The following is an 18,495-nucleotide window of genomic DNA, read 5'->3' as shown; positions in this document are numbered from 1 at the left end:
TCTTTTTAAAATTTTATTTTTATTATAACCATATATACTTGGTTTTAAAAAACCAAATAGTATAGAAGAGCTTATAAGAAGTGTCTTATCCCTCCCTTTCCATTCCAAGTCCCACTCTTATCATCACCCACATGTAACGTCCTTAGATGGGGAGCCCCATTTTTTAAGTGACTGCAGCAATGGGGTTGCCCTCTCAGCTCTTAAGTATCAACAGTAAGCTTCTTGTCACAGTGTGCACAGTTGAAGCGATAATGGGTCATTCTTAAATATCAAAAATTATTTATCCACATTAACATGGCATCTTGGGCACATGTACTTTCCAATGTTTCTGGCTTTTTTATGATCATGACAAGGCAACAAAGATCTCTCTGCAATTTCCCAACAAACTAGGCCTCGGCTGGTGAATGTCCTGGGAAAAGCTCTTAGGATGTTTCTCACCTGGTCAGAATCCTTTCATAGCTTCTTTTTGGCTGTAGGGCACAAACCAAGCTTATTAGCACTGAATCCAAGACATAGTGTTAAGTTAAAGCTAAAATTTGAAGCATAGTGTATCTCGTTCCAAAGCCTATGCTCTGTAACACATTATTCTGCCTTTTATTTATACCATTAAAAGTGATCAAATTAAAATTTTCCTGAACTGTGTAAAATTAAACTATTTTCACGATCGTCTTAATGTCCTTTATTGCAGTTTCATTGTACAAAGTGTAGCGTGGAATAAATGGACATAGTGAAATATGGGTATTTATTGTAATGTGATTTAATCTGTTATCTTAGTAGGGTAATATGTTTTGCAATCAATTAGCAGACATTTGGTCTTGTCCAAAATGTCCATAAGACATTTGGTTCATGCCAAAACATCATTGAAATTTGATCTTGTCCAAAATGTCGGTCATTATGTTTGATCCATACCAAATGGTTTTGGATCAAAACCATTAATTGCCTCTTGGTAATTAATTATTTATGTTTAGATAGGAAATGATACTAACAGCAAAGATGGATATCCAAAAGAGTATCTGGTATGTCTGAAAGATGGTGGATCTTACAACTTTTTGTTAGCTATCCTAATTTTGCTTGTGTCTTCGTCATCAGGCCCTGATACCTTTAGCTCTTCAAATAACCACGAGAAAACATCCTCCTGTAAAGTTGGCAGAACAACACGGACCTCTAACAGAAGAAGCGTAAGTGTTCTTATCTGGCACAGTGTATTTGTTTTTAAATCTTGGTAATAGATTTTTTATGTTTTCTTGATCAAATGACTTATGGGTAAAATCTTGGTTTGGTCAGTGTCATTCAGAGTTAATACGTTATCCTACGTAGTATGTAACCCAGGGTAATGATGTTTTTCGGATTTGGTTGAATTAATTCTCTTAGAAGAAAAATCCAATAAAACAAGATGCTTTCAGAGTTTCTGTTAATATGGAGAGTAATATTTTTGAAAAGTTGGTTTGAGATCTATGTGGTTTTATGAATTTTATTGAGGTGCAAAGAGGAGAACAGTGGCATGTAATTAGCAGAACCAGAAAATGGCATACATATAACCTTTTTTAAAACTATGTTTTTGTTTTGTTTTTCAACACCAGGTTTCAGGTGTTTTTGGTATAAACATGACTCCCGTTGAATGCATGTCTTGTTCTTTTATTAAATTTGACAAAATTGGATTTTCATCTATAGCATCATAATGCATAAACATACAGTATACTGTTATCGGGATTTTAGCTGATATTGTTGGATGATAAACCCAGAATTCAAACTTAGATGATCTAACAGTTCATGATGTTTTTTCCCCACAACCCAACAGCAGTTAGGGGCTAAATTATAGATGGTCAATAAATATTTGATGAATGAATAAATCAACTAATTCTTAAGTTGTTTTTTATTTCTTCCTTAAAATAATGGGGCAGAGTGCATATGCTTCTAGGTCTATGTTTGATAGATCAGAAATTAGCAATTACTGTTTCCCCCATTTGCGTTTAAGTTGGTTAAAATTCTTTTAATGGAATTTTCAGATTAAGAGGAAATGTGATATAAAAAGGTAGGAGCAGCTTGGGAAGGAAATATATATATAATGTATATTAAAATGTAACTACTTGTGTTTTATGGATCCCTACTTTAAATTTCTTTATAGCAATTGCTTAGTTTTGCAGAAGAGAGTGTTGGCAGCTTATTTAATACAGAAGCTCAGCCTTGTAAAGAAAAGACAATTAATAGGAGGAAGTCACAAGGAAGCAAGTGCACAGACAGAGCACTTCCTAAAAAGAACCAGGTGAGTGTGTGTCTAAAGATATAATGAAGAGTAGAAGTGGTGTGTTTCTTTGTTGTATGGTTAGGAAAACATGGAAACAAAGTTTTTTCTAGTTAGCATCAGGCCAAGAGTATTAAAATCATCCTGCCATGGAATAGAAAGGGCCATAAGAGATTATGTGCTCAACTATCAATTACCTGAGGGCCAATTTTGCATCTTCATTATTATGTTATGTACATCCAGCACAGTAGATTGTTGGCACTCAAATGTTAAATGTATTCTTGTCTTTGACTCTAATGTAACCTTACTTTATTTGGGGAATTCCCTAATTTCTTGGACAGGGATGAGTGCATCATCTGCCACCTGTTTGACTTTGCTTCTGCCGGTGGCTGGATCACTTCCCTATTTTTAAGGAAGAGTTTAGAAACTAGTTCTCAGTCTTCTGAACACTTCAAGGCCAATGCCAGCTCAGATGACGTCACTGTCTTTTTATGGATTGCCCATCTTGCACCTTAACCCAGTTCCTGGTCCACACTACTTCAATAATCTGGACCTACCTCTGCCATACACTATAGCTTGTTAGTACCTAAGACCCTCCCACTTTTCATAACGTACGTTTCTGTGTCGACTCTGACCCCAGCCTCCTCTCTGTCAGCGTACTCACTCCCTTACTCAGGTACCTCTTCTAGTTCTGTTAATCTTCTGGCCCCTCTCGTTACTCGAAAGCTTTCAAATATCCCTTAATTTCCTCTTTCCTTGTTCATCCTGGACCACGTGAGCTGTTTTGAACAGCTCTTGTCAGTAATCTCAGTTCTTCATCCCTTTCATTCCACCTCAACTCTGGATCAATGTAACCATTATCTCTGTCCCGTGTAACGTTGCTACTGGAGAGACTTATACAGGGGCTACTACAAATTCATGTTTCACATGTTATCTGAAATCTGGTCTCATTCTCCACCACTTCACCACTTCACTTTATTTCTCCCAGGTATTTAGAATCTTAGTGACTGAAATCCAGTGCATCCTTTGAGGTCTTGTTCTTACCATCTCAGCAGCACTGGATATAACTGAGAACACTCCTTTACAGTCTCTATTCAAGGTTCATTTTCTTCTGCCCTTTCTTAGATGTTTGTATTACCTACAGTTCTACTCTTTGCCCTTGTGGATTGTTTATTTTCTGGATGACTTTATATGTGGCGTGGTTGATGACTCCCAAATCTTCCTGGTCTATAAATATATGCTCAGCTGCCTATTAGACATGTCTTCCTAAAACCATCCTACATGTACCTCAAAAATCAACATTTCCAAAACTGTACTCATCCGTTTCACCCCAACACACACTCCCCCAAAACAGTAAACTTCTCTCCTGCTCCATGAAACAGAAACCGTTGCCTCTTGGTTTAACAATGGCACAAACATCCCCAAGTCAGCACAGCCAGAGGAAACGAAGTTTTCCTGGTTTAGCACGTTTTTTAGGTCACTTACTCCTTCGAAAGATCCTTTTAATGAAAAAAATACACATAAATTTAAAAATATTCATACAATATATATTATTACATTAGAAATTGGTTTTCTTTGTATATACTCTTTACAAAACACTGTTAGAGAAATGTACACCTATTTCTTTATATAAAATCAATAGCCAGAAAGTTCAAGAAAGGTTGAGTGTTACGTTTTGCTCTAACCTTTCCCAGGACCCCACTGAATCAAAATAATAGATGTACTAGAAGGAATAGGCTTAGAATAGCAATGAGAAGAGGAAGGAAGTGAGGAGGGTTATTAAGCAACAGATGACAGTCTTCAATGAATTTCTGAAAGACAAAGCAGATGGGAGCATGTCGACAGATAAAAGATGTGGAAAGATTTACAGCCCAGAATGTGCTAGGAGGGAGCCGGAGAGGCGCTGGGAGCCAGCCTGCTTGTGGGAGTCTCAGGAGACTCTGGGTCCAGTATGGGCAGGTACAAGGGATGGTGAGAGTGAGCAGTGGTAGTGAAAAGCAGAGAGATTACTTGAAGTCCTATATATGACACAATTTGTACCAGTTAGCACCCCCCACCCCCCAGCTCAGAACAGATGTTGCCATCTAGGTTAAAGCCCTTCTTCTGACATTTGGAAAGTCCTCCAGTCTTGACTCTTAGCTCTTGCTCTAAAGCGCAGCCTGCAGTCAACACTCCCCATTCTGCCCTGCCCCACACAGAGCTCCTAGTAGAATTTCCATGGAGGAAAGAGGCTGAGCTGGAAAGCAGAGGAAACCCATACCAGTTTATCCAGTCTTTTCTTAAATAAGAATCAGATAGCTGAGTAGAAACAAGAGCGTGAAAGATTAATATTAATAAGTTGAAAAAGAGAGAAAAGTTATTCAGGGAATGAAAGGAACCTTTACAAAAATATATATATACTCTGATATACTCAGATTTAAGAAAATATTGCTACATAAAACTAAGAAGGAGATGCTATGAAAAAGGAGCAGAGAAAAAATACTTGCAAAAAATATAAAATCTGGTAGTTGGACTAGAGAGTAAAATTAAGGAAAGTCCCCCAGATGGTGGAGCAAAAGAGAGACAGACTATACTAAGAGACGTGGAAGACCAGTCTAGGAGACTTCAGAGGAATCTCAGAATAAGAAAATAGAGTGGAAAGAAATTATCAAAATAAAAGAAGAGGATTTCCGAGAACTGAAGAAAGGAGTCTTTAAGTTAAAAGGGCCTCCTGAGTGTCTGGTACAGCGAAGACAGGCCGGGACTTGGACACATCAGTGTGACAGTGAACAACTAGGGTAATGAGAAGAGTAGACTTTTCCTTCCAGAAAACAAGAATCAGAGTGCTGTCAAGTTTAACAGCAGTCTATCTGCTGAAAGATAATTCAACAGGGCGTTTGAAGCTTTGAGGAGACTTAATTTCAGCCCAATATGCTACACCCAGCCAAACTGAATTAAATGTGAAAGATAAAATAAAGACATCAGACGCTCAAGGACTCTGAAAGTTTTCCCTTGCATATTACTGGAGGAGATACTCCAGCAAAATGAGGAAGCGAGCTTGAGAATTCACGACCCGGTGGACCTCATGATATGGGAGGGCAGTCCAGGGGAAATCTCTGGTCGTCATGTTCAGGCAGCCTCGAAGAGCAGCCGGTCCAAACTTGAGGGAGAGGGAAGGATGCTCCAGGGAGAAGGTCTCTGGAGGGAAAAGCACAAAGACCTGTGATTGAGAAAATGGAAGGTGTGCCATGTAAGAAGGAAAAGAAAGGTAATTATATACCATTTCAAATAAAAGTCTGTATGCAGAAGTTCTGGAGCAAATATGAAGCCAACTTTAGTGTGATTTCAAGCAATAATGGAGTGTAAGGAAAAGCATATTTTATAGTGCTAAGAATCATCTACAGGGGGCGCCCAAGGAAAGGAAAGAAGATGAGCTCTGTCCTTGGCAGAGCAGGGAAAAATGTTTACACAGTCATAACCAGGTGAATGCTGTGTATTTTCAAACAAGGGCAAAGCTTCAGCAACTTGGTTGTTGTGCAAGACGATCTAAACGTGGCTAACAGCAGCAGGTGAAACATGGGTAGGAAAGGTGGAGGTGAGGTGTTAGCACTGACAGTATAGTGGTGGAGAGTGCAGCTCTAGAGCCAGACAACCTGGGTTTGAGATCCTGGCTTGACCACTTCCTGGCAGTGGAGTGGTGGGCAGATTCTTGACTCCTCTATTTGTTTCAAAATGGAGGTAGTAATGGTATTTATTTTATAAGCTTGTAGTGAATATTAAATGAGTTAATACGTGTAAAATGCTTAGAACAATGCCTGGCCATAGTAAGCACAGTGGCTGTTATTATAACTATCATCTTACAAATGAGGGGTTCAAGATATATTTTAAAAGTTAGTGAAAAGAAGTGCAAATGTAAATTCAAAGGTAACCAATAGAAGAACCAAAACTAACGTCGGGAGGAGGAAGGTTTAGTTAAAGTGAGCAATAGGCTCCTCTTTCTTGGCAGGAGTTAGTAGAGATCTTCACTGTATTGGATACTTGAAATTTGCTAAGAGAGTAGATCTTAATTGTTCCCACCACAAGCACAGAACGATAACTGATAACTATATGAGGTGATGGGTGTGTTTATTAACTTGATTGTGATAATCATTTCACAATGTATATATGTATATTAAATCATTGTGTTGTACACCTTTAAAAAATCACATTGTACAACCTAAATTTTTACAGTTTTTATTTGTCAATCATACCTCATTAAAGCTGGAAAAAATTTGAAAATAAATAAAATTGCTAACCTGGAGTAGCATTAGAATTCATAAGTGAATTCCTTTATATCCTAGAAATAGAGAAATTTTAGGACTCAGAAACCAGAAATAGTGAAGTCAAAGATTGGTAAATTTCATTCTATTTGACCCACACAATGTGGAGCATGCATGGGGAAAAAAACTCCATAGAATATTTAAAAGACAAAGGACAAACTTGGAAGAGTATTTGCAGTTCATATCAAACCCAAAGGATTAATATCACTAATATTTCAAGAGCTTCTAAATTGAGTAAAAAATGAACAACTATAGAAATATCTCCGAGGGGCTGGCCCCGTGGCCAAGTGGTTAAGTTTGCACGCTCTGCTGCAGGCGGCCCAGTGTTTCGTTGGTTCGAGTCCTGGGCGCGGACATGGCACTGCTCATCAGACCACGCTGAGGCAGCGTCCTACATGCCACAAGTAGAAGGACCCACAACGAAGAATATACAACTATGTACCGGGGTGCTTTGGGGAGAAAAAGGAAAAAAATAAAATCTTTATTAAAAAAAAAGAAATATCTTCGAGATAGTTTTAAAAGTTCACAAAATTGAGATGAAAATGGCCCTTAAATATATGAAAAAATGTTCAGACTTGCTCATCATCATAAGAGAACTGCAGCTCTGGCATGCATCGGGATACCATTTCTTACCATTTTAGATGAGCAAAAATCCAGGGGGTGACAGCATGCTCTGTTGGTGAGGCTGGAGGGTAAACAGGCATGCTCATACATTTCCTAGAAATGCAGATTTCCTTGGAGGGCAATTTGGCAATATCAAACCAAGTTAAATGTTCATTTACCTTTTGACCTAGCAGTCCCATTTCTAGGAATCCATCGCAGATATCCAGTGACAGAAATACAAGAAGGTATATGTACAAAGTTATTTATTGCAGCACTCTTTGTAATGCAAAAGAATAGAAAAAACTAAGCGTCTGTCAACATGAGATGGGTTGAGTAACCTCTGGTGTAGTCACAAAGTGAGTATTTTGTAGCTATAGAAAAATTCCAAATACTGCCATGGAATGATGCCAAGATGTATTTACTGTTAAGTACAGAAAAACAACTTGTAAAATGATGTATGTAGTGAGCTCCCTGCCCTGCTATGGGATGAATTGTGTTCCCTCAGAATTCCTATGTTGAAGCCCTAACCCCAAGCCCCTCAGAATGTGACTCTAGGGGCGGCTCTGTGGCCAAGTGGTTAAGTTCGTGTGCTACGCTTCTATAGCCCAGGGTTTCACCAGTTTGGATCCTGGCGTGGACGTGGCACCGCTCATCAAGCCATGCTGAGGCGATGTCCCACACAGCACAACCAGAGGCACTCACAACTAGAATATACAGCTGTGTCCTGGGGGGCTTTTGGGAGAAGAAAAAAAAAGATGATTTGCAACAGATGTTAGCTCAGGTGCCAATCTTAAAAAAAAAAGAAAGTATGTGACTGTATTTGGAGATAGGGCCTTTTAAGAAGTGATTAAGTTAAATTGAGGCTGTTAGGATGGTTCCGAATCCAGTCCAATTGGTGTCCTTTAAAGAGGAAATTTGGACAAGAAGTCTGAGACACCAGGGTGCACACACACAGGGAGAAGACCTTGTGAAGAGGCAGCAGGAGGGCAACCATCTGTACACCAAGAAGAGAGTCCTCGGAGGAGACCAACGGACCGACCTTGATCTTGGACTTCCAGACTCCAGAAAATAATATGTTTAAGCCACTCAATCTGTGGTCTTTTGTTATGGCAGTTAATACGGGAAATGAATGGATTACCGTTTATCTAAGAAAGTAGGGAACATTAAAAAAATAATATATGTATATATGTGTATACACACACATATAAACAAAGTCTTTTCATTAAAAAAAAGCGCGAGGGTAAGCCGAAGACAAATAAAAGTTGGCTGCATATAGGAAGGGGGACACAGGAGGGAATAGGAAGGAAGGAAAGCTAGACTTCCGTGAACATGTTTTTTACTTTGACTTTGTGTAAATGTTTTACAGTCATGTACAGCATAATGACAGTTTGCTCAAGGTCAGCGGCGACTGCACGTGCAGCAGTGGTCCCCTAAGATGAGTACCATGCAGCCTGGGTGTGTAGCAGGCTGTCCTATCTAGGCCTGTGTAAGGGCACTTTATGTTGTTCACGTGACGAAATCACCCGATGCATTTCTCAGGCCGTATCCCTGTTGTTAAGTGACACACGACTTGTACCTGACTATGAAACAAATTGAACTTCAGAAAGAGATAATAATCTCTAAAAATTGAAAACAAAGTGAAACAAATTAATCTAACTATATATGAACTTTGTGGCTTAACCTCACAAAGAATTTTTTCAAACCTAGAAATTTGAGAAGTCCTGATGAGATGTATCCTAAGCACAAACATAACTGCAAAGAAAGCTTACCCAGTGGGAAGCATCATCCTGATAGAGGAATTCAGTCTACAATAAAGAAAATAGGGGTTTTTTGGGTATTTTTTTTAATGTCATTAGGAATCAAGACTTTTCACTATGAGACAGAAAGTAAAATGTAAGATCAAATTGAAACCTTGTGAGAATGAATTGGAATTGGAAATGTCTGTATGAACTTATGTTTTTCCCTTTAAAATAATTCTCTAACTCAGCCAATAAGGCTTAGAAGCGGTGAACATCCCTGGTACCCACACTGCTGTCTTAAATGCCATTTCCAACTAAAAGGGATCAGGGTTCCTTAGTGAAATGGCTGCTTTCAGGTTTATAGCAGCAAATGTAGAAAGTGAGCCTGGGTCTGTATCGGTGTGCAAGGAAGGAAGCTTAAGAAACTACTGGGGCCGTGTAAAGGACACAAGACCATCTTGACAGGGCCATCACTGCCCCAAATGTGGGACACTGTGTCCATCAGAAATAATGATTGCAGTGGATTGAAGCACAAATTTCAGATATGAAAAAATACTTCAGTTCATGATCATTAAAAACAGTAAAAACTTAAAGGTCACCTTAGAAGCTGTCTAGGACACCAACTCATTTTTCTGAAAACTGGAAAATAAAGTTTGAGCTCTATTTCAGGTAAACAAATTGATAAGGGAAAGTTCTTAATGGAAGAATTTCTGCTAATAGGTGAAAAAGGCATGTTCCTGAAAGCTGTTGCATGTTAGGTAGAAGGCTGATGGGGAGGCGTAATGGGTGGGTGAGACTGAGCAGCTGAGCCCCCGGTCAATCACAATGTCACAGAAGGAGAGAATATGCAATAAGTGAGTCTGCAACCACCCGTGAAGTACTCTTTCCACAAAGTGAAAGCTGTATCTAATCAAGCCGAGAAATAATGACCAGTTTATATGAAGTGCAGGGGACAGAGGAAAATAAAGACACACAATGGTGGCAGCCAACCAAGTCCAGAGTTTGGCTAATCCTACATGAAAGATGCCTCCGTTTATTCACCAAATAAATGGCAAAGGGAAAAAGAAGGAACCACAGATTAAAAGAGATCAATCAGCGAAGTGGATTGTATGGAGACCTTATTGGGATCTTTGAACAATTACAAAAAGACGTTTATGGACCAATTGGAGAAATTTGATCTCTGATGAAATATTAGGGAAAATTGCTGTCATTCTGTTTTTTTGGTTTTAAATTTTTTATTTTGAGATCATTTTAGAAACGCATGCTGTTGTAAGAAGAATTAGAGTGATCCCAGTGCCCTTTCCCCCGTTTCCCCCAGTGCTGACTATTGTATAATATCACAGTAGTACAGGATCAATATACAGTCAGGATGCAGAACATGTCCAGTGCCACAAGGATCTCACTCGTTGCCCTTTTGGGTCTACGTGCACTTCCCACCCCTACCCCAACTTAACCCCTGGCAGCCACTAATCTCTTCTCCATGTCTTTAATCTTGTCACTTCAAGATGGAAAGCACACACATTTCACATGGAATCACACACTGTGTAACCTGGGACTGGCTTTTTTCACTCAGCATAGTTCTCTGGAGATTTGTCCAGGTTGTTGTGTGTATCAATAGTTAGTTCCTTTTATTGCTGAGTAGTACTTGTAATTGTTATAAAAATAGGTAATCACTTTGCAGTATATACATATATCAAATCATTATGTTGTATACCTTAAACTTATACTCTGTTATATGTCAGTTATGTCTCAATAAAGCTGGGGGGGAAACTCTATTGTAAAAGAGGATAAGATACAGTGCCAGGTAATAGAATGTTTCACTTTATTGTGGGGGAAAAACACCCTCATCTTTTAGAGATACTGTAGGATTTTCAGATGAAATGATTTAATGTCAGATTTGCTTTAAAATAATCTGAAGGAAGAGGATAATAAACTTCTCTGTGTTCTTCATATATGTTAGTAGTTGTTGAAGCTAGATGATGGGTACATGGGGTTCAATATACTATTCTGTCTCCCTTGGGGCGTTTGAAATTTTTTATTATAAGAAGTTAAAAATATAGCAATATGAGCTCCTTATTTCGAGAGATGGAGCTAGCTACGAGAACTGAAAAATGGAGCCCATAAGTAAACAAACAGGGGTAGGGAAGTGTCTGCTTTCCAGTGGACATAGGCTTCCCCGGACAACTTGATTCCTTGCCCTGGGCATGAACTGTCTTTAAACAATTTTAAAGCTACTCTCAGAAAACAAGTTGGATAAGTCTTAATTGTGCAAATAATCTAAAATAAAACAAAAGATGAGTGTTTACTTCTGTTTTGTGACCTCCTTTACTGTATGAGCAGACATGTCGGTGATTCTGGAGTAAATGGAGTCACTTTAGGATACCTTCAGTTGTCCTTTGTACCAAGTCATTAACCAGCCTCCCCATTTCTAGGTCACATGGCTTCCCTAGGATTCCAGTCACACGAGGCTTCTGTTGTTTATTACAGTATACGCCGGGCTTTTGGATTGTAGTAAATTCTAATTTTGATAGAAATTGAATGAGATGAAACCTTCTCATGGGTTAGAGAAGCACAGTTAGATTTATTTCCATGACAGACCACAGGTGCTTTAAGCTTTCGTCTTTTCTTTTTGTTCTGAGTGGTACATGTCTGTTGGCCCATGACCATGAAAAAACAGAATGTTAGTCTTTTATCATGTTTAGTACAGTTTATGAAGTTTGGCTGTACTTGTTTCTTTTTTTTACATTCATCTGTTCGATAGTTAATGTTCGTTGAGAAGCCACTGTGTGCCAAGAGCTGTTGTAGGTGCTGGGGACGTTTTATATAATAAAGATTTCCAAAATCCTGCTGAAAGGGGATTTTCTTTGCCTATGAATCAGAAAGTATTCTAGAGAATATAACCTGATTATGTTCACTGTAGTGTATTAACTGACTGTAGGGCTTATGTCACAGAGTAATACTAAGCATAATTTGATCCTAAAAATATTCTTCCCCGTATCAGTTCTCAGAGTAGTAGGAATGAAAGAACAGAACAGCTAACACACAGCTCTTACTGTGGGGTCAGACCTTCTCTTAGCCATTTCACACATTACCTTACTTAATACTCATCACAGCTCTCTGGTGTGTGCTGTTGTGATTGCTGTTTTGCAGATGAGGAGAATGAGATGCAGAGAGGTGAGGTAACTTATCTAAGATTGTTAAGTCAGGATTTGAACCAAAGGCCTCTGGCATTAGAGGCCACTGTTTCTTTTGCAACTCATCTATGGAGCCCAAATGAAGATTTTTCTTGGCTCCCGCTTCCATTGACCAAGCTAGCATCTCCCCAACTGTTCCATAGAATGTCAACAGATGTTCCATGAAAAAAATGTTTCATGAAAAAATATTTAACCCAGCATTTCCCTAATGTTCATGCAGAGTATTTATACTGAGGAATTCTCAGAGTTTGATGTTAAATGTATGTTGTAAATCATCAAGAGAAGCATTTATCTTGTACAGTTCTAAAATTATTTTTCCATGGAATGTTTTGTTTTTATAGGATATCTATAGATATTTCAAGGAACATGCAGTTCTGTGACATTTTTGTACTCTTGAATGTCATCCACTCTGTCATACCATTGGTCTCTCTGCTGTCACCCTAACGATCGTCCTCAAGTGTGAAACCGACTGTGCTCACTCCTGAAGCACCCAGCAAGCCCTCTGTGCTTTCAGGCTCGTGCTCACTGCACACAAAGGCCCTGTGTGCTTTGTTAGCTGCTTCTGCTGCTTCTCCGTGGGTCCACCCACCATCTACCACTACTTGCGCCTCTTCCTCTGTGCTGTGCTGCCTCACTTAGAGCATAGCCTGTGCCATTCTCTTCTCTTTGAAAAGCCCTTCTGCACCACGCCCATAATCGACCAGAACAATTCTGACTTGTTTAGGATTTGACTTAGACATTACGTTTTCTGGAGCCTGTCTTGAAAACCTCCTGTAGGCAGGTGCCCGTCTTAGTCCACGTAGCGTCTGTCACGGTATGTCCGTATCACAGTTCCTTGCCCTTAGACGGTGAGCTCCCTGAAGAGCACATCCCGTCTGCTTTTATGTCTCCTACCTAGCAAGTCATTACCTGCACATAGCAGTTTCTCAATAAATATTTGAATGGACTCCACTTTCTGGAAACATTAATTGTTAAAAATGTGTTCCTTATGTTGACCTGAAGTCTGATTGTCTCCAATATTATCACATTGAATATGTTTCATTCTCTTTCCTCATAATAATCTATTATTTCAATATAGTTTTTGAGTTTCCCTCAAGTCTTTACCACATGAAACTTCTTTAAATTTAACATAGAGTGTTAGTTCTCAGTTACTGATACGGCAATAGTAGAATACTGCGTTCCAGGTATTAAAGAATTTAATATTGCATTTGAGATATTATTAAAGCAGTTTTAATTTTTATAGAAACCCAGCTATTTTCCATCAATTATTACCAAACCTTTGTCCCTCATCTTCTATTGGTACTTTCCATTTTATTTTGACCTAGTCATTTTAATCTTGATTAAATCCTCTGTTGTGTGAAGCAGGTCAGCTAGCTTTGTGTTATCTTCAAATTTTACACACACACTTGTTTCTTCATCTAGATCTGTGAACAGAAACAGTCCCCTGAAGCTTCCGGCAGATAACACATTCCAGGTTAATCCTGAGTCATCCCAAGTGCATCCTAGTTAGTGATATCTCATGTCTCAAGTCTGTCCAGCTCTACAGCATCTAATCTGTTTTTCACTTATCCAGAACTTGTTTTGGCAAACACTTTGTAGAAATATAGACCATTACCCTACAATTTGTAAATCGAGTTCTACCTCATATTTGATTTGACTGTAAGCTACCTAGCCCCCTACTCCTGAGTCAAATTTCTAAAATTTTATGGAATAACTGGTCTTAAGTTTTTCTGTAAAAATTAGTTAAAGGATCAGTCATACATGGTGCTACATCTTTCTCAATTACAGTGTTTTAATACATTTTCTCAGGTTGTAAAAAGTTGCAGAAAGAAGAAAGGAAAGGGAAAGAAAAGCGTTCAGAAGTCTTTATATGGGGAAAGAGAGATTGCCTCTAAGAAGCCGCTCCTAAGTCCTATTCCAGAGCTGCCTGAGGCCTCGGAGATGCCACCTTCGGTTCCAAGTGTCCGGAGGACGTGCCCAGGTACCTGTCCTTTTCCTGCTGTGCGTCGTGTCTCTTCTCTTTACCCTCTTTGTTGCGATTTCACTCTCTTTTTTCTCTTTTTCCCATTCACTGTGTTAAGAGAACATAAATAAAGAGTAGCCACTTTTCCTCCCGTGGCCGTGAGGATTTGGAGAGAAGGAGCAGTGATTGGTAACTTTTAGGCCACCTAGACCCGTTTCAGAATCTGATGGAAGCTCCGGATCCTCCCCACAGAGAAACTCTGACACAAGCTATTGCATATAATCTTAGGGGAAATAATTTTCTTCCATCCTGTTTCTTTCTGCTTTTTAAAGCATTTTGTTAAAGTAACATGAATTCTGTATGGTGGTGTGGTCCATCATTGAAAGTGAACAAGCTGATGGCTCAGTAATAGATATATCTTCTATGAATTAAGGACAAAATTTAAAAAAAACCAAAATTGCCCTGTCATGTTTTCGTAGATTTGGCACTACTAAGCATCTTCTAGAAATAGCATTTATAAATTGAATTTGATACCCTGATAATTTCTTTTAAAAGAGAAAGTTGGTTGATATCCTTGTTAGATAAAAATTGGATTGAAGTTGCATCTGGTTTGTAATGCCTGAGTTTTAAATTGACTAAATCATGCTGAAAATAATCAGTATGTGTTCATTTGGTGTGTCAATTTTGTATAGAATCATTTAAAAAATAGCTGCCTTTGTCAGTCATCGAATATTTATAGCTCACATTCCATTTGCAACATACTGTATTGGATTTCCAGTGGATTCAAGGATGAATGTGGTACATGCCACTGTAGACTCAGCTTCTGCCTGCTTCTTCACTTCAGGAAAGCACCAAAGTTGAAGCACACACACAACTCCGCATAGCCATGCGCACGCCCCTCCAGCAGGGTGGTGCTCTCCTCCCGCCTTGTCATGTGGGACATCTTGGGACAGGGGTCGGCCACCCCTCCTCATTTGAATCTGGCCCAGTGCTGCTTATCCTTTCAGATTTAGCTGGGCTGGCTGCCTGTCCAGGAAAACGCTTTGTTCAAATGACACCTTCACTACCTGGTTTATAATGATCTCTCCACCTCCTTCCCCTACAAATTGCAGTCCCCTTGAGACTGGAAACAAAGCCTGATTTTCATTAAGTCCCCAGTTCCTAAGAGTTTTTCCAAAGATGTGGAAGCAATAACTGTTAGTCTGTATTTTCCATCTTGCATCTCATTAGAGAATTTCTTTTTAAAAATACCTGAATCATTTTTTGTCTGTAACCAATGGTATCATCTGCTCCAAGAGTTTAAAGCGTTTCCTTCCTCTCCATCTCTCTGTCTTCCTGCCTCCATCCCTTCCCCCTGCCTGCCTTCTCTAATATGTTAATTTCATGGAAAATACATAAATATCAATTTTTAAAGTTGTATAAAAAGCCCAACTGACGGATAGTTGGTTGGCACTTCGTGGACCGATTCTACCCTGTGTTAATCTCTAGCTTTACATGACATGATTTTAAGTATCCAAATCATGGATATCTATACCTTTTCAAACCGAAACACTGTTTTTCAGATTTTTGGCTCAGCTTATGTTTTGTATATCTTCCAGTTTTTATTTTGTTTAAAATAATTTTTATACTCATTTAGCCAGTCTAAAACTTTATTATCTGAGATAACAAGAGAGGTGGCCTCTAACAGGACTGAGATTTATTCATAAAGCCTGGATTCATTTAGGCTGTCTCTCGAACCAATTTTAAAAACCTTGATGATGGGCTGGCCCTGTGGCTGAGTGGCTAAGTTGGCAGTCCAGGGTTTCGCTGGTTCGGATCCTGGGTGCGGATGTGGCACTGCTTCTCAGGCCACCCTGAGGCGGCGTCCCACATGCCACAACTAGAAGGACCCACAATGAAAATATACAACTATGTACTGGGGGGATTTGGGGAGAAAAAAGCCGGGGGGTGGGAAGATTGACAACAGTTGTTAGCTCAGGTGCCAATCTTTAAAAAATACTTCAATGATGCTTTTTCACCTGTGATGTGACACAGTGTGCCCAAAACACAGGCTGTGCTACGCTGGCATATCTTCCTGTAGGATGAATTTTAGAGATTGAGGTGGAAGGGGGAGATTTTTAGAATATGAAACAAACTTGGCTTTATTTGAGAGTACAGTGCAGTTAATACTAATTTTTTAACACAGGGCATAAGACCCCGAGTGTCTTCAGGAAGTACCTTTATAGCTAAGTCCTCAAATCTCCCATAATTCTAAGTTTTGTCTCCACTATTTCAGGGGAAACGTTGACAGAAGAGTTTCAGAACCATGGTGTTGCCCATTTTCAGTAATTCATTTTTAGGGAAATGGAAAATGCCTCATGCTCATTCACCTTGTAGTGTGGAAAGTACATTAGAATAGAGGAAGTGATTTAGGACTCAGATCTCATTTTCATGGTCTGAGGTTATGTGTTTTATTAATTCACACATTAAATGCGTATTTTCTTAACCCACGGGTTGGGGAAGAGCTAAAAGAGAAAGAGGACAGATGAGGGCAAGTTCAGTGTAGCATTTGTAGGTCTTGTGAGTTTTGAAAGCTTAAAACACAACACAATATGGCATCTGTTTGATTTGGTAAGTTTATTTCCGTTGTTGCTTTTTAATTAGACTTAAACTTATTTACATGCCCATAGATGATTTCAACTCAAATGGTGAACTTGAAGAAGTGAAGCTTTCTGAAAGAAAGAATCTTTTGCCTCAGAACCCAGAAGATTTCCAGATGAATCAGGGCTTTAATAAAAACAGTGTGTCTGAATTCTGCAGCTCTTACATAAAAAGTTCCTCGTTGCTTGTTAATGCTACTTTTGATCAAGATTCAGATATAAATACTACAGAAATTAATGAAAATAAAAACACTTCAAAAGCAGAAATAAAGTTGGAAAGTGAAAATGAACTAAAACCTGAGACTGAGAATGAAAACAGTCTTGTTTCTTGTGGTTCTGTGACTGAAAAACCAGTTCTATCAGATAATCCAAAGCATGATTTTATCCTGCAGTCCCAAGAGTGTTTTTCTGCTTCTGGTCAAAATGTGGAAGACCCTTTTCAAATCTTTAACATTTCAGAAGATAGAAAGTGTGAAAGACCGGATGATTTCTTAGTAGCTACTGAAGGAAAACTGCAGACCAAGCATTTAATGTGTGACTCACAAAAAGAATGTGATTGTTCAGAAGATGTCTTAATTGACAATATAAAAGAAAGTAAAAATCCAAGTGAGGACTTGGGAAGAAACTCCGCAGAAAATAGTGATATGCGTTGTAGAGAAAGGAAGCAGAGAAGGCGCTCCATGTGCTGTTCCGATGGTCAGAGCTTACATCTGGAAACAAGTGGAAGTCACAAACTTTCCGACAGGGTGAGCAGCTCTGCAGAGGTTAGTTTAGGAGATTCTGAACTGTATAAAGATTTATCTGAGTCCATAGAGCAAACCTTTCAGAGAGGAAGTAGTGAAGCAAAAGTAAGACGCAGCACAAGGCTACGCAAGGATGTGGAAAATGAGGGGCTTGTGTGGATTTCACTTGCATTTCCTTCCGCTTCCTGGACCTCCCAGAGAACCAAAAGGAGAACAATATGTACAGTTGACGACAGAGGATTTGAAAGTGTGTCCCCCAGAAAAGAAACTGTGTCCTCCAGACAGAAACCGTGTACGCTGCCCTCCACGTCAGCTCAAGAAAACAGCGAGGGCCGTGCTGCCAGTTCTCACTTACCTGGGAAGAGGAGGAGGAGCTTTTGTACATCTGTGCTTGCAAATACTAAGAATGCTACTCAGTCAAAATGCTACAAAAGAAGATCCTTTCTCCACCAGAAGGGAGAAGGCTCTCTAAATGACTTTGAGAGAACGGGACATATCAGAGAACCAAAGCAATAACTGACATTTCCTGCAGAACATTTTGTAAGAGAGAAGGTAACCGTCCATGCTTAAAAGATTCTTTCATTCTACTTCCCATCCTTTGTTCAACTTCAGTGTTTTAAAAGTTTCGAATAAATAAAATCATTTGAGTTGAACCTACTTTTAAGTAGAAATAAGTGAATTTCTTCATTCAAAAAGAAAACATTCTATTAAATATGTTCTCCCCAAATGGTAAATCTTTTATTAGTATTTTGCTAAAAGGATTCTTTTTAGACCCACCAAATGTCTCAAGATTTATTTCATGTTAGTACGCATTTACCACTGAAAGTTTAGAGTCTGCTGTAAAAATGCATCTTTTAGAGTTGACGTGTTATATCTAGATGAGAACGGTTTTTTAAATGACAAATTAATAGAATTAATGTAAGCTTATGAAAATTAAAGGTAATGCAAGGTTGCAAAATGTTAAAATGGGGTAAGATGTATTTTTGTTTTAAAATACTGCAAAAAAAAACCGTTAAAAAATTTAAACAGGAAAGATGGAAATTATAAAACTTTTCTCTTTGGGTTACAGTTAAG

The 18,495-nt window shown here is 38.8% G+C and overlaps 1 protein-coding gene across 3 annotated transcripts in view; it reads left to right on the top strand.

Moving 5' to 3' along the window:
- Positions 1–18,078, top strand: part of CDCA2 (cell division cycle associated 2) — a 48,382-nt gene extending 30,304 nt beyond the window's left edge. For all 3 annotated transcript variants that reach the window (XM_046656700.1, XM_046656699.1, XM_046656701.1), the window contains 4 exons: positions 1,090–1,178; positions 2,126–2,263; positions 13,886–14,057; positions 16,709–18,078. In XM_046656700.1, coding sequence (XP_046512656.1) covers positions 1,090–1,178; positions 2,126–2,263; positions 13,886–14,057; positions 16,709–17,937 — 1,628 coding nt within the window. In that variant the 3' untranslated portion in view covers positions 17,938–18,078. The remainder of the gene's footprint in view (positions 1–1,089; positions 1,179–2,125; positions 2,264–13,885; positions 14,058–16,708) is intronic.
- Positions 18,079–18,495: the final 417 nt, after the last annotated feature.

The sequence above is a fragment of the Equus quagga genome, chromosome 3 (assembly GCF_021613505.1).
Source record: "Equus quagga isolate Etosha38 chromosome 3, UCLA_HA_Equagga_1.0, whole genome shotgun sequence".
NCBI classification, from domain to species: domain Eukaryota; kingdom Metazoa; phylum Chordata; class Mammalia; order Perissodactyla; family Equidae; genus Equus; species Equus quagga.
The sequence above is the reverse complement of the archived record's forward strand: the minus strand, read 5'-3'. Positions and strand labels throughout refer to the sequence as shown.